This window comes from Vigna unguiculata, chromosome 10, assembly GCF_004118075.2.
Source record: "Vigna unguiculata cultivar IT97K-499-35 chromosome 10, ASM411807v1, whole genome shotgun sequence".
NCBI classification, from domain to species: domain Eukaryota; kingdom Viridiplantae; phylum Streptophyta; class Magnoliopsida; order Fabales; family Fabaceae; genus Vigna; species Vigna unguiculata.
Genome location: NC_040288.1, coordinates 29,411,665 through 29,433,404, shown reverse-complemented (window position 1 = coordinate 29,433,404; position 21,740 = coordinate 29,411,665). Strand labels below are relative to the sequence as shown.

The 21,740-nt window shown below is 31.6% G+C and overlaps 1 protein-coding gene across 1 annotated transcript; it reads right to left on the bottom strand.

Annotated features, from left to right (window-relative positions):
* Positions 1-12,713: 12,713 nt before the first annotated feature.
* On the bottom strand, positions 12,714-15,746 carry LOC114165855 (UDP-glycosyltransferase 72D1-like). The gene is given in 3 exon segments (XM_028050467.1): positions 12,714-13,392; positions 14,732-15,417; positions 15,419-15,746. Coding segments are annotated over 3 exon segments (1,461 nt in total). The 5' UTR covers positions 15,718-15,746; the 3' UTR covers positions 12,714-12,916.
* Positions 15,747-21,740: the final 5,994 nt, after the last annotated feature.

The following is a 21,740-nucleotide window of genomic DNA, read 5'->3' as shown; positions in this document are numbered from 1 at the left end:
AGGCCTTCACGGAATTATACCCTTACAGGAGGCACCACCACGTGGCCTTCATGGAATTACGCCATGGCCCTGAGGCACCACCACAACCCCCCGTGAAATTACGCCCTTTCGTCGAGGCACCACCAGGAGCTCCCATTAAGAGGGTCCATGGAATTACTTCCAACATATGAGGCGCCACCAAGATCTCTCACTACAAGAGTCATGGGATTATGCCCTACCACACTTAGTTCATGTTTCGCAACCAATCAGAAAGTTCTCACAAATACTAACATCATGTATAAACAACCAATCATCAACTCATGCTTTCCAATTCATACCCAATAAAATAACATGCCATTTCCATCTCAAACTCATATATTAATCATGTCATCATCACGCGCCCCTTCTAGTAAAGCATTTGGGTCAGACAAACAAGTCACACATCAGTGAGCCACCCAACAATAACATCCAAACCTACCCACTGCCTCGCTCAAGCAAGCAGGGCTCACTCAGGCGAGTGGGATCCTCTCACTCAGGCGAGTCCTATCTCGCCTAGGCGAGGGCGCGACTAGGGAACAATGACCTCTGCGGGGTCTCGCTTAGGCGAGCCCCTTCTCGCCTAAGCGAGATTGTACCTCGCTCAAAAATGAAGCCAAGTCGCCTGGGCGACCGTTCGTGCAGGAAGACTTGGGCGAGCCTCTGTCAGTCTCGCCTAGGCTAGGCATGCTCGCTTGGGCGAGAAAACCAGCGCCCGCCACTGTTCATTCGAGTGACAATCACCCACACTCACCCACACAGTCCAATAGGCATTTTCAACCGATTATATTCACACACAGGCCGTTCAATCATCATATACTCATCAAACAAGCAAATTCTATCAAAAATATGGTAAGGTCTAGCTTCTCTTACCTGGAATAGGCTAGAGCAAGACCTCGATGGTAGACACAGACTCAATAGAACGAGGAGTACGCTTAGGAGCTGGAAAAACACGGAAATAACACAAGGTAAGATCATCACAGAGGCTTAGTTGGGTAAAACACGAAAAGATACCCAGAAATGGGCGGCACGAGATGTAGGATGACTTACGTGAAGTAGGAATAGCTTGAGCGGACTTAGAAGAGGCGAGAAGGCAAACCCTAGTAAAGAGTGCGGCTGCTCAAGGAGGCACAAGGGTTCTGTTTTACAAAAAGAGCACAAGATTAAGGTTGGGGCATAATAGGTCTGATTCTCCCTTTTGGGTCTGTCCTTAGGCCCACAAGATGGGGCAGCCCTTTAAAGTAAAAGGCACAAAATGAAAAGTGGGTCTTACACAAGTAATTGAGATATGATCCCATAGTAAATAAAAATAGAATGTGTGTCTAACTATAACAATAATAATAATAATAATAATAATAATAATAATAATAATCATAACACTATAACAATATCGGGTAGTGATAAAAATAATAATAATAATAATACAACTACATATATAAAAAGATAAACATTTTTTGTTTCCTATTTTGTGTTTTCAATTTTATGCTCTTAATTCTTATATTTTAAATTTAAATAATTATATATAATAAAAAAATTATTTTTTAATTTTATTATTTTACTAATTTTAGTAACTATTTTTTTGAATTAAAATAATTGCTCATATATAAAGATAAATGAACAACAAAACAAATGAAATGAAGTAATTGAAACAATGTCCCAACATAATAAGAAAAAGTAAAATGTGTATCTAACCATAATAATAAAAACAATAATAATAATAATTATTATAATAATTATAATTAATAATAATAATAATATAATAATCAAAATATCCATAGTTAATAGTAATGATAATAATGCTTATAATTAATAGTAATAATGATTAAAATAATTATAATTGATAAAATAACGATATTAATAATTGTAGCTAATAATAATAATAATAATAATAATAATAATAATTATTATTATTATTATTATTATTATAATTATAGTTAGAATTGATAATAATAACAATAATAATTATAGTTATAATTATAATTCGTAATAATAATACTATAAAAATAAAATAATTATAGTTTATAATAATAATAATAATTATTATTATTATGGATAATAAAAATAATATTAATAGTAATAATTGTTATGATGGTTAATAATATAATATTTTTGGAATCACTAATTTTTTAAATTAGATATGATAGTAATTATAATAATAATAATATAATAATTATAATTCTTAATAATAATAATAATAATAATAATAATAATAATAATAATTTTTCTAGTACTTCTTTTCTTATAACAATAATATATAATAATAAAATTAGTATATTACTTTTTAGGATTAAGTATGCTTTTGGTACCTGAACTTTGGTCCAAAATTGGAATTCGTTCCTGGTCGAAATTTTAATAAATTTTGGTCCCTAAATTTTAAAAATAAATGAATATAATCCTTTTAATCCAATTTTGTTAATTTTTTATTAGGTTTCGAACGCATTTCTCATTAAATATTGGAGTTGTTTACGTCGTTTGACAAATTTTCGGTTCAATATGCATTGAGAAATGCGTTCGAAACCTAAAAAAAGGTTAACAAAATTGGGTTAAAAGGATTATTTTCATTCATTTTTAAAGTTTAGGGACCAAAATTTATCAAAGTTTCGATCAGGGACGAATTCCAATTTTTGGTCAAAGTTCAAGGACTAAAAACATACTTAATCCTACTTTTTAATATTCTTAATAATAACAGTAATAATTTTACTACTAATAATCTATAACAATATATAAAGATGATTCCCTCTTTTGGGTCCATATTTCAAAATACCAATTTTACCCTTTAAAATATAATTATTTATTAAATTTTTTAAAATTGACCATTACTTTTACAAATTTTTTTATAAAACCATTTATCTCTGCTCTTCTCTTTTTCTCTATTTATCAACAATTATTCTCTCATCTTTTCTGATATATTTCACTTTATTTTTAATAAATATAATTTTATTTTATATATTAAATTAATAACATTACATTATCACCACCTACTAACATAATATTACATATATTTAAAAAATGTGTACACATAGGCTGTCGCACTTGTGTATACGCTAGTGTTAATAATAATAATAATAATAATAATAATAGTAATAATATATAATAGTAACATATAATACTATTAATAATTACAAATAATAAAACTTATAAAAATATTACAAATAATAATATTACTTATTATTAATATTGTAGTTGAAATCATAAATAAATGAAAAAATAAAAACAAATTGACTTTTGTAGGATTTGAACCGGGTCCTTTTGTATCTGGGTTTTAAAATGACGAAAAAATTAATTTTTAAGACTCTTATCAATAAAAGATAATGGGTAATGTAGTAATTTTGGTAGTATCTTCTTTTCTTAATATGTAACAGAAATAAATGAAAAAATAAAAACAAATTGACTTTTGTAGGATTTGAAGTTGGATCCTTTTGTACCAGTATTTTAAAATCACGAAAAAAAATTAATTTTTAGGACACTTGTCAACAAAAGACAATGGGTAATGTAGTAATTTTGATAGTTTCTTCTTTTCTTAATATGTAATAGATAACACCTACAAAATCAATCAAAACAAATCTCGTGGAGACACCTACAAAATCAATCAAAACAAATCTCGTGGAGACATGTTCTCAACAACACCTCCTTAAGTAAATATAGAACCTAAATGTTGACATCTATCCTAACAAAAGTATATGCAAAATTAAATAAGATAATAGGAAAAAATATGAAAGTGTTGTCATAATGTATCCTCCTCTTGTCATATATTCCTCCACTTCCACTAAGAGCCTGCCCCAAGTGTACAATTGCATAAAGCAGAAAAAGGTGTTATTTTTGTGACAACCCTTGAGTATTAGTGAAAAGTCAAAAAGTAAATTGATAGAACACCACAGACTATGTTTTGCCTATGTTTAAATGGAAATTATGCACGAAATAGTGTTAGAAAATGATTACTCAAATAATATTAATAATAATAAAAAATATAAAATGATATAATAATAATTATTAAATCAATAATAATACTAAGACATATATATAAAATAATGAATATTAATCAGAGATCAATGATTATAATAACAATAAAAAATAAAAGATAAAAGGTAAGGAGTAGAAATATCCTGGGTTGAGGCATGCATAGCCCTATTCTTAGAGAGAAAACGCCCCTACTGCACAGGGTTAAACAAATACACACTCATATGTGTTTCAAATTATATGCGTTTCTCTCCTAAGATACAACAACCCGTCAGATCGATCGAGTGCAGCGAAGGATCTCCGAACCTTATGAACACCACTATCTTAAAGATAATATAGAGAAGAAAAAAAAGAACATTTCGGAGAAAACTCTAATGTCTATTGTCTTTGTTGTTGTTATGTTATGTCTTTCCCCATGCACCTAGGTGGTATTTATAGGTAGAAAATGGAGATAAAGAAGTAAATAGTAATAAGAATATAGTCGTTAGCCATTAAAAGCATTAACCCATAAATTAAAGGTCTATAAAAACATGAGTAATAGTAGAATTTCTATTTTAATTATTTATTTTTTAAATTATATTAAAATATTTCCAACAATCCCCCACATAATTTAAAAAATAAAATAAAACAAAAAAATATTATCTTTTAAAACAAAATATTGTAGTTTAGTGTAAGGAACCTTCCGGGTCTGACCCTTACACCTAGTGCTTGTAAACTTCCACCCGAGAAAATGCAGAGACTTAATTGTCTTGAACTACATCCCCTGTGACCGGGTTTTAGTAAATAACACATACAATATCGATGTTCATTATAGGTTCTAATCAGTGGGTGCACGTTACGGTCTTGTGCATGTATCTTGTTTCATGAGTGTCACTTAGAGACTTGCCCATGTCTCACAATGGCGGCCCCACCATCACACTCACTAGGTAAACCCTCAAAGGGTGGTTTGTGACACACATCCCTACAATTAATTGTCATTAGGTTTATTAAGAGGTATTTTATAAAATAAGCATAATAATGCACATACCTCAACCTTATTATTGCCACAATTTATAGTGCACCTCGCGATAGGAATGAGACATATAATTTAATCAAATTTTTTGGTGTACTTTAGTCAACAACAACTTCGTTGTTACCCATTGAACTCCATTCCATGGGATCACCATTCATGTGGAGATGAGTGTCCATTGTTGCAACTAATTTATGGGCTATAGTCTTATTCCCCTCAACGACTAAAATACTTGTTGTTGATGCATCAACCTTTTGATAAGCAGATCTGCAAGATTTCTTTCTAACCTGACAAAGTCAAGAGAGACAATACCATGAGTAATTTAATTTCTAATATATTTGTCTCTCATACTCATATGTCAATTTCATTGACATTTTTACTAAAAACTTTAAATATAACAATTTGATTGTCAGGATGAATTGAAAATAGAAATAATTTATGCTTGCACAGTAAATCATGACAAAAAAACAACTTTTTAACATATTCCATGATATGACACCTTCATCCAAGGTTAAAACATAACCATAACCAATATTTGATATTTTTCCACTAGAATCAATATCCAATTTACATTAAAATATCATTCAATCATCTCAAGAAATTGGACATATTGTCATAACTAGAAAAAACACAAATAATATTACACTAGATGGCAAATTAGTGAAGTATATATTCATTCACTTTATAATATATAACCAAGATTTTTTTTAGTAACAGGTATATTAACCATTGCAAAACACCCCCACACTTTGAAATATTTTAAATGTGGTTCTTTTTTCTTTCATAACTCATAAAAAGTTTTATCACAATATTTTGTGTTCAAAATATGGTAAGCTGAATATAAAGTTTCATCTTATATGATTTTATAGACAAAGACAAGCTAGAACTTGAAGCATAACATTTACTATATCAAATAAAAGCATTTTTTTTCTTTCTTTCTTTCTTTCACTGCACTATTATATTAACACCGTACACTATATAAAGATGTTACTTAATGAATAATACCATGAGTTTCACACAAAAACACTCATTTATAAAGATATGTATCATCACTTCTCTAATTAATTAATTTTGCACCTCAAAATTTTATAATTTGAATGGCCTCTAACCAAAATTTCTCAACATCTCAACAGTTGTAGCAATAACATGTCATAAATCACAACTTAACATTTTGTAATAATGAAAGAAAATTTATAAATATTTTATTACAAGGTAAAGGTACTTAACTCAAACAAATCATCACAAATATATCATTTCCCAACCAAAACACGTGTCTAGAAATAATAATCTTATTGCACTTGAAAACCATCTCATAACCTTGTTGAGCACAAGAAAGTTTCTAAATTCAGACACATGAAAAACTCCTTTTTATTCATAAATCTGATAATTTTTATTAGTTATTTTTTTTCATATAAATATCAAGCTTTATATATTTTTTTTTCCAAATGCAAAGTTTAGTTCAAGTGTTTTCCATAACACAATAATAGTTTTAGTATGAGAAATTATTTTATAATTGTTTTCATACAAAACAATTAAATTATATTCATGATATGGAATGGTAAGAATAGATAATATTAAAGCATAAATTAATATAACAACAAAAACATTAGTTATAGATATCACAAAAAAAAATTATTCAATGAGAAGGAATATCATTTATCCATAATTTTATTTATTGTTACCAATAGGAGTAGAACAATTATACACATAAACTTTTAGGCTTAGTTGAGGATGATTTAATTATAACCATAATAAACACATTAGTTCATAAAATGTGCTTTCAGTCTTCACCTCTATATTATTTTTAATCGTAGAAATGAATACAAATGAGTAATCAAAAAAATATAAATAACAAGATAATACTTTTCTCTCTAAGAATGTTAGAAAATGATTACTCAAATAATATTAATAATAATAAAAAATATAAAATGATATAATAATAATTATTAAATCAATAATAATACTAAGACATATATATAAAACAATGAATATTAATCAGAGATCAACGATTATAATAACAATAATAAATAAAAGATAAAAGGTAAGGAGTAAAAATATCCTGGGTTGAGGCACGCATAGCGCTATCCTTAGAGAGAAAACGCCCCTACTGCACAGGGTTAAACAAATACACACTCATATGTGTTTCAAATTATATGCGTTTCTCTCCCAAGATACAACAACCCGTCAGATCGATCGAGTGCAACGAAGGATCTCCGAACCTTATGAACGCCACTATCTTAAAGATAATATAGAGAAGAAAAAAAGAACATTTCAGAGAAAACTCTAATGTTTGTTGTCTTTGTTGTTGTTATGTTATGTCTTTCCCCATGCACCTAGGTGGTATTTATAGGTAGAAAATGGAGACAAAGAAGTAAATAGTAATAAGAATATAGTCGTTAGCCATTAAAAGCATTAACCCATAAATTAAAGGTCTATAAAAACATGAGTAATAGTAGAATTTCTATTTTAATTATTTATTTTTTAAATTATATTAAAATATTTCCAACAAATAGGACATAAACACCCGACTGAATAAGAAAAATGTGTTGTTGGGTACTTATTTGTGATCCAGACCCATGCTCTAACCTAGGCTAGCATAAAAATCTCTTCTACATCAACTATTGCATTTCTAAACATAACATCATTTCTATAAGTCCAAATACCCCAAACGATAGTCATCCACATATATCGCCAAACTTGATTATATTTGTTACTAATCCCTATTAAGTCAAACGGAATAAAATGTATTTCTACACTATTATGATAAACAGAAGATTGTCCTATCCATGAGTCACAAATATGCCAAATGTGTGTTGCCACCTTGTAGTTAAAAAAGAGATGGCTTATAGTTTCAACCGTATTATCACAAAGAACACATGTGCTACTTCCCAAAAGTCCCCTACTAAGTAAATTATCTCTAATGGCCACTTTATTAATGAGTAATCTCCGTGCCAAAAACTGAGCAGATGGCAATGCTCAAGTTTTCCACAACATATCATATTTAAAACCACCCAGAACATGATCATGAAAGTTTAGTTTTTGTAAGCCGATTTAATCATGTATTCTTGTGTTTCATCATCCCTCCAAACTCACTCATCTTCCTTTCATCTACATAAATTTATCATTTCTAACTCTTTTACCAACTCAATGACCATAGATTTCTCCCACTCAAACCACTCTCTTCTCTAAGGTATAGACCACTGCCACTAGTCATATTTTCAAATACCAAAATCACCTTATGTGCCTTCCTTTAAGTTTGTATTTGAATATAACTTTGGATACATCTCCTTTAATGCCATTTCACCCATCAACACATTTTTCCAAAGCCTTATTTTATTACCTTTGCCTATGCTCCATTTCAAATTACTATCAAACCAATTATCATTTTGTCCTCCCCCACATATTTTTCTTATATCTCTCCACCACCAAGACTCATGATTTGATTCCTTTATCTCATCTAAGACTCTCCAGGATCTATACTTTGAATCTAGAATATCTTTCCATAACCCCTATCCTCCTTTCCAATTCTCCACTTCCATTTTTCTAATAAATCCATCTTAAACAATTTCAAATCATTTATCCAAGACCACCTTCATCCTTGGTTTTAAAAATAAAATCTCATTTCACCCATGCAATTTTCCTTTCTTCTTGACCTCATTCCCATAAGAAGACCCTTTGTATTTTCTTAATTGATTTTTCCACACTAATAGAAATCTTGAACAAAGATAAGTAATATAGTGGTATGGTAGATAAAACTGATTTTATAAGAATGACTCTACCAACGAAAGATATATGTTTACCTTTCCTTAAGGCCAACCTTTTTCTAATTTTTGTGACCGCATCTTGTCAAAAATCTATCTTTATATGATTTCCCCCCTTAGGTAAACCCAAATATTTGAAGGTTACTTTCATTATACCACAATTTAAAATGGTAGAGAATCTTTAAACCTTACTAACCTATACTCCTAAGCTTTCTGTCTTGCTTTTCTTGAAATTAACCTTCAGACTCGACACAATTTCAAAACATCTAAACATACTCTTTATGACCATTATATTTTGTGTTTTTGCTTTGCATACAAATACAATATCATCTACAAACTGAAACATGCTCATTGGAATCTTTTTTTGGCCCACCTTAATCCCATCCATCAATCCTTTACCCTCAGCCTGTCTAACTACACCAGTCAATCCTTTTGCAACTACAAGAAACTAAAAAGGTGCTAATGGGTCTCTTTGCCTTAGTCCCTTGGTGGGTGTAAATTTTCCCGTTTGACTCTTATTAACTAAAACATAATAGTTGATGATTCTAAACATGCCTTAATCCATCTAATCTATCTGAGACAAAAACCCAATCTTCTAATATATAGAAGAGAAATTCCCAGTTATTTGAGTCATAAAATCTGCCTCAGCAATAATAGTATTTACAACAATAATCTTTGTTTTCTAATATATATTAATATTTTTATTAAAGTTGTTTTTTTTTGTGTATACACATCTTGCATTATATCTATAACAATATATAAAGAGGATTTCCACTTTTGTCTCCACATTTTAAAATTTCAATTTTACCCTTTAAAATATAATTATTTACTAAATTTTTAAAAATAGACCATTACTTTTACATTTTTTTTATAAAACCGTCTATCTCTATTTTCTCACTTTATTTTTAATAAATATAATTTTATTTTATATATTTAGAAAAATAATACACAGGCGTTATAACGCCTATGTTTACGCTAGTGTATATATATATATATATATATGCTTTTATTAACAAATTTTAACATCAAATCCATTTTGTATTTTTATTTTGTACGGGATTCAAAATAAACAATATACCTACATTTTATTTTAACAATGATTTGTGTATATACATTTCATTTTAATATAATATATAATTCTAAAGTTTATAAATTTTAATCTTTCAATAATATTGCTTTAACAATGGTATTATTAATATTAATAATAGAATTATTATTAGTATAATCTAATATTATTATCATTTTTTAAATATTATATATATAATTACACACAATTATAACACTTAAATATAATTATATAAATTATTTATTTAAAAATAATAGTTACTATAATAATTTTCTTAATCTAAATTTAAAATAAAATAGAAAAAAAATCAACCTTTACACATTTTTTATTTAATATTAGTCTAACAAACACTAGTAACTAAAGAAATCGATTTTAAAAAAAATACTTATTTATAGTTAAATGATTATTGTAAAAATATACACAAAAATATAATTATAACACTTAATGAAAATTATATAAATTAATAATGTGAAACCCTAGAAAATAGCATTTTAGAAGGGATAGATGTTTAAAAATAATGAGACTCAATTATTTTAATATTAAAAGATTTTAATATAAATAGAATTGTTCTAAAAGAGTTTCATTAATTTAAAACACACAATCTCTCTAGAAACCACTTTTTTAGAACTCTCTGACTTCTCTCTAGGAGTTATGTTTCTTTGATCGTCTGATTGAAAAGTTGAGACCATAGGATTGATCCTCTTGGCGAGCTCTTCAAGTTAGACCAATCAATTTTTCTATTCGTGTAAGTTGGGTTTCTGCCCACTTTTTGGTCTATTTCTGTTTTCTATCGCATGTGATCATTTTCCGCTTGCATGCATTGTTTTAATCATCAGTACGAGTGTTGATCAGTGATCATAATAGTAGGTCTTGATCATTCTTGTGATGTTTCTATGTGTAGATAGAGCATCATGTGGAGTTAGATGTGTTTTGGTGTTCTTTGAGCGGTTTGGGTTTGTAAAGACGCTTTGTCAGGTAAAGGAAGCTAATAGCTTTTAGAGTGAGTGAGTCATATCTTGTATGATTGTGAAATATCTGATATGTTATGATGAATTATTGATGCTTGTGATTATGGTATATTAATCTTTTAAATGATTGAATTGAAATTGATTATATTGTTTGAATTGGGGGTATTTGAGAAAGGTGGAGTTTTTGGATCATGAGTCTAATTGGTGCGACCTACTATAATTTAAAACTTTTTTTGACCACTGTATATAGTAGAAGTACCAATTGGAGTAATGAAACATGTCTAGATTGCTCAAAACTCTTAATTTGATGTTGCTCATATTTGATACAACGCTAAGCCTTACGTGGCAACACTGAGCGCTCATTTTTGTGAATCGATTGGCGTTGAGCGCTGGCTAGTTGGTTGTGCGAATTGATTAGCACTGGGCACCACTTCATGGCACTTAACGCTACTTTGTTTTCAACATTGTGTCTTATTAGTAAAATAAAGATTCCCGCTTCAAACTGTCAGATTAAGCTGAAATTTTGACAGTTGATTCTAGACACGTGAATCTTCATTTTGATTGGTGGGATCTTTGTTTTGAATTTTGTGGTTAGAGAAATGGTTTTCACCATTAGGATGTATTTCATGTATAATGTCAATTGCTTTGTTTTTCTGTTTTTGCTATTTTGGTTACTTTGGATGTTCTGTGTATACTTGACTCGATTTTATAGTCCTTATTGCTATGAATTGAGATAAAAATGTTATTAGGGGTATATAAGATGATGATTGGTATGAAATGTTGTGTGAACATGTGAAGTTATGATGTTTAAGGAATTTGAAGGAGTCATCTTTTAAGTTGATAAAAGGTTTTAGTGGGAGCTGTTATAAGTGAGTAGTATGTGCTTGGAATTAGAATTAGTCTTTTTAGTTGATTTGTATAAATATTATACTTTTGTAGTCCTATCTGTTCTAGGACTGTATTAATATACTTTATACATTAAATTTTATGTTTTGACTACTATAATGAAAAAATCATATTTTATTAGTTTTTATGAAGCTGCTAAATTGAGATGTTACAATTTTTTTTTCTTCAAATATAATAATTATTTATTATTTTTCTTAACGCATAATTAAAAAAAAAGACCTGTGAGACCTAGTTTAATATAAATCTTGAAAAAGTTCAATGATTTTATGGGTAAGAAATTATATATTATTTAAGATTGATATACATCAATGAGTACCGTAGGAAAACATTTTGATTTAATATTGTTAAAATAATTAGTTGTGATTTAACTCTAATTAAAAAAATAATTTGATTTGTTGAAATTGTTCAAATGAAGTCTAAGAAAATGAAAATTGGTACAGTAACGAATAGAAATATTTACTGTGCACTTACAGTCTGTGTTTTGTTGATACATTTTATAACACATCTTTTTTATTGGTTAGAGCTTATTGAAAGATACAAATCAACATAGACATTCAATAAATATGATCACACCTGCAAATTAAAAAAGAAAAACGTGTTCCAATTTATATATCTTTTTCTTTTCTTTTCTTTTTTGCTTTGTTTTATTTTATCATTTTTTAAAACAATATTTAAAAACATTTTATGCGCTTCTTATCTTTAAATATTGTGAAACAAAAAAATAAAATAAAATAAGAATATCCTACGATATGTATATATATTCTCGTCTCAGATGAATATACCCTTCGACTTGCAAATTAGTGTTTGTCCGCATTTGTTCTATGACCACTTCAATAATTATTTTTTTATATTTAAATATTAAATAGAAGTCAGTATCTATTAATCCGAAACTACAAACAAAATATATTGTTTACGCTCTGAACAAGCAAACAAAACGACTATATTGGATAAAAAAATTAAATGAACTTTGGTGTACTGTCTTCTTATTTTAGTACTATTTTATTTATTTATTTATTTATTTTTAATAATGATTTGGTACACTGCAAATGCATATGATATATATACGTAAATTCAGATCGATGAAGACAAAAGAGTTGGAATCATTACACGTAATTTATTAAAATAGAAAAGGAAATTTAAATAATGAAAGCTCAAACAAAATAATATAGCAATTGGTTATTTCATACTTTCACCAAAGAGATTAAGTATCAGCCAAAAGAGTTACCAAACAATTTCAGTGAGCGATTTTACACAGTGCAGAATACGAAGAACCATGATGAGACCAAGCTCTTTCGGCCAAGTGTTTGAGTTCTTTAGCCCTTTTTCTTATCACACAACCTTCTTTGTCATCCTTGTCCATTATCTTCCTTATTTCTTTTGCTAAATCCACCCCTTGAACCATGTTTGTAGAGGGTGAAACTTCTACTCGAACTGCGTTGCCAACTTCCTCCACAAGCATTGTAGCATTCATCATTTGGTCTGCAAAAAGAGGCAATCCAACTATTGGCACCCCACATGAAACACTCTCCATCACAGAGTTCCATCCACAGTGTGACACAAAACCACCAATCGATGGATGCTTCAGAATCTCCAACTGTGGTGCCCAATCTGTGATCACAATCCCACTGCTTTCTATGCGATGAAATTCATCGGGAAACAAATCTGATTTTTCCACATTTGACACCGTACCATTACTTCCGGTTTCATCGCCTGCAGAACAACCGATATTAAACGACAACGTTATTAAGAAAAAAAGTCATTTAACATATTACAATAAATATTTTATTAACGACTAATTTGAGTGAGAAAAGATTATTAGTGATGATAAATTTAAATATTAATTTACAAAATAAAAAATTATTGATTACTAAAATAATCATTATTATAAATAAAAAATTATAATTAGTCACTAATTAATTAGAAATTAATTTAGAAATAACTTTTTTTTTGATAGCAAAAATTTTGATAATTAATGTTTAGTGACCGATTTTATTTGGTAGTTAAAACTTTGATAGTTATATTTTAAAAACCAATTTATATAATAATTATAATTTTTTATTTATTATAGATAGTGATTATTTTAGTAATCAATAATTTTTTATTTGTTTTAGTAATTAACAAAATTGATTGTTAATGAAATATTTAGTGATATTTTACTTAAATACTCTTGATAAATGCGTCATGGCATTGTAAAAGAGTGATTAAAAATGAAATGGAGGAGCTAGATTTAACCATTAGAATATGAAATTCAAGAAAAATTTACAAGATTTATAGAAAGTTGTGCTTTAAGCTTTCTATAAATATTTACAAAAGGATAATGATATTGGAAAATTAGACAATTTTTTTTTACAAAGTTAACGAATTTTCTAAAAATGGAATTAACAAACTTAAATTTTTATTTTTAAATTAAAATTAAATAATAAAATAATAGAAAGTTTATCAAAAACTTTGTCAACCAATAATAACCCAATGATATTTTGACTTACTTTTTTAACCCACTTTTAATCTATCACTTCAATCACCTTTAGATCATTACATCATACTACTAAAAAAATTAAAATAGATAATTGAAAAATGATCGAAATAATAAATTAAAAGTAAATAAAATAAATAAATCAAAATATTATTATTTTACAAAAATAGGATAAATCTGTTAATTGAGAATAACTACTAAAGTGAAGTTATTATCTATTACACGATGACTTTTTCATAAATTTTGAAAAAATAAAATTGTCATCAATTATAACAAATCTTTTATAGGTAATGAACAAAATTCGTTACGAGTCCTAATAACATTCGGACAAAAAATCGTTATAATCGGTGACGAATTCACTTATTCGAAATTTATGAAAAAGTCGACCATATGCATGACTTATTTTATGAATGCACTTGTCATAATCATGTCTCATATGACTTCCTTTTATGAGTGCACTTGTCATAATTATTTCGTACCGACCCATTTTTGTAATTAATGGTGAAACTTGAACCACATATGTAAAAAAGCCCGCGTTCGAAGATATTAAATATCATGAGACTTTGTACCACTGACCTGCTGTGAGATAGTGATCATGGCCGGCTTTGTTGACCGATGGACGTAAAGACCAAACAAATTTGTTTCCACTTAGTTCCAAACCCAAAGCCATCTCTTTGATTTCTTCGCGTGACATAGTGTATCCACTCCCAAGTGATACAAACACCACTGACTCCTCTTCTTGCCTCTTCAGCCACTCAACAATTTCACTTCTCTTTCCCTCTTCACTACTCGGGCTCGGGCTTGGGCTCGGGCTTGGTTCCCATACTATTGGCCCAACCGGGTACACGGGCACCTTGCTAATAATGCCTCCACTACCAAGTGCTTCAAGTGTCTTAGCTTCCAACTCATGAAACGTGTTCACAAAGATCGCATCAGCCAATGCTGCCCCTTCGCACGCGGCAATAAATTCATGGTACAACCTGTGTGTTCTGTCGCTCAACATTTGGAACATGTCTCTGGGATATATGGGTTTGCAGCCAGGGATTGAGATTGGTTCAATCTCGTCCACATATTCTCCTTGTATCTGTTTATCCAAAGTGGGGGTGTGAAGGCCAAGTGCAACGAGCCACGCATTGGTCGGCGAAAAAGCAAACATGGGTAGGTTCAGGTTTTGGACGAGAGTTAGAAGTTGGCATATGAAGAAATCGGTGATGATGATGGTGGGGTTGAGGTTCATGGTGGAGATTGTGGACACAAAGGAGTGGAAGTTCGTGTAGTAAGATCGCTAGTTGGTCTTCTGCAGAGGCATGAGGGTGAAGTTTGGTGGTGAGGTCAAGTGGGGGCTGTTGGATTACATCAAAGAGGTTTTCTTTGATGGCTGAGTGAAGAACTAGGGTTTCGGCTTTGGAGGGAGTGGAGTTTGCTATTGGAGTGTAAAAGAAGGTGAGTTTGGGAATGATTTGGTGAGTGACTAAACGCTTGGCGAGTTCTAGGGCTGGGATTAAGTGACCCATGCCTGGTGAAGGAAGGAGAAAAGCATGATGAGTTTTTGAGATGGCCATGGATGAGGAATGGAGGTAGATAGAGATCTCTTTATGCTTATTATTTTGTTAGCTACCAATGGTAAGAGAGAGACATGAAGTCACTTTTTTATGGACAACGTGTATGGACAGAATTGTTGGCCACATGTTTAAGATATCATTTCCAATCCACGATGTATATATTTTAATATGAAAAATGTTGTTGAAAGAACTAGACTAATACTACTTGGAGTATAAAGAATTATTGGTGAAGCATGTACATGTCATGACATGTATACTTCAAATTTTCAAATATTAAAAAATTGTTTTAAAACAATTTCAAATAATGATCAGTTTCTTGAAGGTATGTTTTATTTTTATTTTATCAACAGTATTTATAAATAGAATACTTAAGTTATTATTCCAATTCTTATAGTTAATATTTATAAAAGAACTTGTTTTAAACACTTTTATAAAAATATAACAATTGGGTGAGTGATAAACGAGCTTGACCTTTTAATGGAAAAAGCATATAATTAATAAAGTATAGATTTGTTATTAAATTACGTAAGAATTTATTGAAATATTAATAGTTGTGAGGTATTGAGAGAAAGAAAGAAGAGTTGCGAATATACAAAGTCTTTCTATTTACCACTAAACTAAGAAAGAAGAAGCCATAAAGGAGAAGAGACGGACAAGTCCGACATTTCCGTTCTTCACTGGTACCAAAACAACAAAGCAAAAACAATGAGAAAATGTCAAATAAACACTAAAAAAGGAAGGATGTCATAGTAAGAGTAATGGGTATTGAAAGAAAATACAGAACACAATTGACCATGAAACTAATAAGAAAAGCCCAGGTTTTGTCATAAATGGAATCGATGTTTAGAGAATTTCACTATCACTTTTTTTTTTCTTATATCCTAAAGTTGATAATAAACTTTTTAGTTTTTCCTTTTTTTTTATTTTAAAATAACTTTTTGGTTAAAATACATTTTTGATCTCAATTTTTGTCAAGTTTTGTCAAATAAATCCTAATTTTGGTTTTATGTTCAAATAAGTCATAATTTTCGTTAATTTTGTTCAATTGGATCTTTTTTTGCTAACACCGATTAAATCATTAACGACCATGAACAGTGACTGCCACGTGTCACTTCATGGTTTTTTTGATTTTTTTTTTGATTTTTTTTTAATTTTTTTAAAATGTCCACATGTCAACCCAGTAGTGTGTCACATGTCAAAGTCAATGTTCTATATTCAATTTGGTTCCTATATTTGTTATTTTTGTTCAATTTAGTCTCAATTTTGTTTAAAATTGACCAATTTTATTTAAAATTGACCAATTTTGTCCTTATCGAAGATGTGACCAAATTTAATATTTATATCAAAGTTATAATGATGTGAATTTTAATATATTATATAAAAATATTTAATAAAAAAATGTGAATTTTAATATAAAAAATAAATTTGGTTTCAATTTGGAGATGGACCAAATTGGTTCATGTTAACAAAAATTGGGACTAAATTGAACAAAAATAACAAATATAGGGACCAAATTGAATATAGAACACTGACTTTGACACGTGACACGCTGCTGGGTTGACACGTGGACATTTAAAAAAATTCAAAAAAACTACGAAGTGACACGTGGCAGTTACTATTCATGGTCGTTAATGATTTAAATGGTGTTAGCAAAAAGGGACCCAATTAAACAAAATTGACGAAAATTGAGACTTATTTGAACATAAAACCAAAATTAGGACTTATTTGACAAAACTTGACGAAAATTAAGACCAAAAAGGTATTTTAACCTAACTTTCTAAAGATATTTTTGTTTATCAATATCCCCACATCACTAACATAACAAAGTCTTTTGACGTCCAATATTTTTGACCTTTGACGTCTGTCCAAACTCCGACATCATATAGGATGACGTCAAAACTAATGTCTGAAACAATGCATGATGTCATTTAACATCGGTGGGACGAACGTTCGACGTCCTTTAACATCAAAGGATGAGGGGCCAAACGCCCAATTTTATGCCCATTGGACCCAAACTGCAGTTGATTTTGACGTTTGGCAGTGCAACACCAGACGTCAAAATCAGTTGTTTTTTTTGTTTATTTTTAGTTGCATTTACAATTTTCCCACACCTAAAAAACCAGCAAAATTCAAGAAACAATTCATAAATATTTCCGGCGTAGTTCTAGATATCTAATAACCAAACGGTTATATCTAATAACACTAAAGTTGTCTAAACTATTACAATTAAAACCATACTAAAAGTTGCATCATCAAAGTGTTGTCCAACAAAGTTTTAAAAGAAATTCCTAATGCTTGTGGTCTTAACTCCGTCGTTCCAATAGATATGTTGTCCACTCTTGTTTAGTGTCTGGATAATGTCCTCTAATAGAGGGGATGTATTCTTGAACCACTGAAAAAAAATAATACAATTTTCTTATGTGTGAATGTCATTGTCTAAAGTTTGATATGATTTATAATATGTGAAGGGTACATATATTATTACCTTTGTCCAATCATCTTTAATTACAGTTCGAATGATTGTTCTTATCCAAGACATGACATAATAGCTACATTCTCATGAATCTTCTTGCTTGTTACACTAAACATGACAAAGAAAATAATATCATATCAAGGTCATAAGTTGACATGTGGAAATTAATAACTTTAAATGAATGAGTTTCAACCTTTGGATATAATACTTTCAGTTGTTGTGCTTTGGGCTTATCCAAAATTCTAATGAAATTTTGGAAACAAAAAACATAGGTTAGTATTGGATAAGTGTTGAGGATTGAAGGCCAATTGAAGTTGAAAAAGAGAGTTGAGAGGAAATTTGGAGACCAATTGAAGTGGGAAATTAGTAGGAGCCAAGGAGTGGGACACATTGCTATCACCAAGGGACCTAGGTTTGCAAATTTGAGCAAGGAATCCATATTAGAGGAGTTGTAAAATTGTGTTTAATATTGATATTGAAACCGTGAAATTTTTAAAATTTTTTTTTCTGAAAAATTATAATCTGCCACGTGTTAGGTTGACAATTTACAGTCATGACACGTGGCAGTGGTAAAACTTGTTTTCAATTTAGTCTCTATTAAAACTTTTTGTTCAATTTAGTACCCCAATTCTTTAAAACGATCCAATTTTGTCATTTCAAATTTGAGACCAAATTAGTAAATAAGTTTAATTATAACTTATATATACATATTAAAATTATTGTTTTGAATTTATACATCAAATCACTACACCTAAATATTCAAATTATTTTATTATATATACATCCCGGTTCTGGCAGACCTTACAAGAGGCTTTGGGGACCAAATTGACTATGAGCTCAGCCTACCATCCCTAGACTGATGGCCAATCGGAGAGGACCATTCAGTCACTTGAAGACTTATTACGGACGTGTATATTGGATCATTTGGGGGCTTGGGATGAGGTGTTGCCCTTGATAGAGTTCACCTACAACAATAATTTTCATGCGAGCATTGGCATGGCACCATATGAGGCTCTCTATGGCAGGAGGTGTAAGACTCCTCTCTGTTGGTATCAGGATGGAGAAGCGGTGTTGGTTGGACCAGAATTGTTGGAGCAGACCACCGAAAAAGTGAGAATGGTGAGGAACAAAATGCAGGCATCTCAGAGTAGGCAGAAGGCCTATGAAGACCGTAGGAGGAGGCCTTTGGAGTTCGCACCTAGCGATCATGTGTTCTTGAGGGTGACCCGAACCACTGGTGTGGGAAGGGCTCTCCGCTCAAGGAAACTTTCTCCTAAGTTCCTTGGCCCATATCAGATCACGAGGAGGATTAGGCCAGTGGCTTATGAGATAGCTTTACCCCCTCAGTTGGCAAACCTTCACCCAATATTTCACGTCTCACAGTTAAGGAAGTACGTATTTGACCTGGCTCATGTGTTGGAAGCCGAGGATATATAAATCAGGGAAGACCTCACAGTGGAAGTACCACCCATCGCTCTAGAGGATAGCAAAGTTGAGGAACGCCGAGGAAAGGAGGTCTGCCTAGTTAAAGTCATCTGGGATCAGAGGGCGGGTGACTCGACTTGGGAGTTAGAGGACAACATGAGAAAATCACATCCACATTTGTTCACTGGTGAGTCTTTATTTTCGAGGTCGAAAATTTTCTTGTTGGAGAGAATGTAAGGCCCAATTTTTTCTGCCCTAGCATTTTAAGGGTTGTCTTGCGTCTGTTGCGCCTGAGGGTTGGCCCAAAGGTTAAAAACCATTCCTAGTTGCCCTAATATGCACTTTTCACTATTGCAGAAGAATCAGCCGTCACCTTTGTTCCTCTCGTACAGAACGCTCCGCTAGGGTTTACTCTGAACCTTCTTCGAGCCAACTCAAACCCAGCTCCTGCTCCACGTAAGTATTTCTCAGCTCATGTTTCCCTTGTTATGGGCCTAGGACCACTGTTTGCCGTTAGGGTTTGATAATAATCTGTCCATGTTCCTATTTTTACCGTTCATTTCAGCTCCTTGGCCATCCTTTGGACCATCGTGTTCACTATGTTCGTGTCGGAGTGTCCCGCTAGCTTGTTTTCCAGGTAAGGGAAGCTAGGACCTTTTGTTATTTGTGTTTTCCGCTGTTTTGGACGTCTTTTCGTGTCTGTATGGATTGGTTGGTGCTGTGTCCATTTTGGATCGAGTTAAAGCATGATTTGGTTCGTGGTCTTGGCTGCTGTATGAGAAAACAGTGGCGAGTACTGGTTTTCTCGCCCAAGCGATCCAGTCTTGCCTAGGCGAGATTATCTAAGACTCGCCCAGGTTTTTGTTGTGCGATTTGTCGCCTAGGCGACGCGCGTTCTTTTTGAGCGAGGAATGCTCTCGCCTAGGCGAGAAGGGACTCGCCTGAGCAAGACCTCGCAAGGTTCCCTGTTCCCTCGTCGCGCCCTCGCCTAGGCGAGATGGGACTCGCCTGAGCGAGAGGGTCCCTCTCTCCTGAGCGAGCCCTGTTGGCTTGAGCGAGACAGCGGACGGGTTTTGATGTATTTATTGAGTGGTTCACCGATATGTGGCTTGTTTATCTGACTCAAATGCCTTACTGGAAGGGTTGTGTGATGATAACATGATTAATATGTACATTTGAAATGGAAATGACATGTTATTTGATTGGGTATGAATTGGAAAGCATGAATTGTATGAATTGTTAATTGTACATGATATTTGTGTTAAGGGAAATTCTTGATTGGTGGGTGGAACATGTTTAAAGTATGGGTAGGGCATAATTCCATGACTCTTGTAGTGAGAGATCTTGGTGGCGCCTCATCGATTGGACATAATTCCATGGACCCTCTTAAGGGGAGTCCCTGGTGGTGCCTCGACAAAAAGATGTAATTCCACGGGGGGTCATGGTGGTACCTCAGGGCCAGGGCGTAATTCCATGAAGGCCACGTGGTGGTGCCTCCTGTAAGGGTATAATTCCATGAAGGCCTCGCGGTGACGCCTCATTGCTAGGACATAATTCCATTACCATGTGGTGGTGCCTCAGTTACGTATCTAGATAGTTAAATCTTAGGGTTTTATATGAATGGGTACTACATATGTGGGTGTCTTCTATGTATGTTTGAATGCGGAATGGTATGTTGAGTGCCTGATATAATGACTTCTTCGTTAGCTTACCCTTTCACTTGCTTGTGTGTTATGTGTGGTCTCTTCCTTTGCAATGATCATCAACCTTGTTAATGTGAGCAGATGTGAGAACCCCTGGCAGTGGTGATGGTAATAGGAATGCTGCATCTTGATGGATTGGACAGGTGTTGGGCCCACTGTGGGGCCCATTACTGGAGGATTTTATTATTTATGTTTTCTTGTCCGAACAAGACCTAGTATCTTTAATTGTGTTCTTTTCAGTACATTTCTGGTTGGGCCATGGGGCCCTTTTTCTTGTAATCCGGGTATATTTGACGTATTGTATACTTTCTACCCTAAACCACGTACCCTCTGAATATTCATGTATGTGATGTTTTATCAATTGAGGTTATTCAGTTTTTGGGATGTTACACTCATGACCACTATTTTGTGTGTCTTAGGTT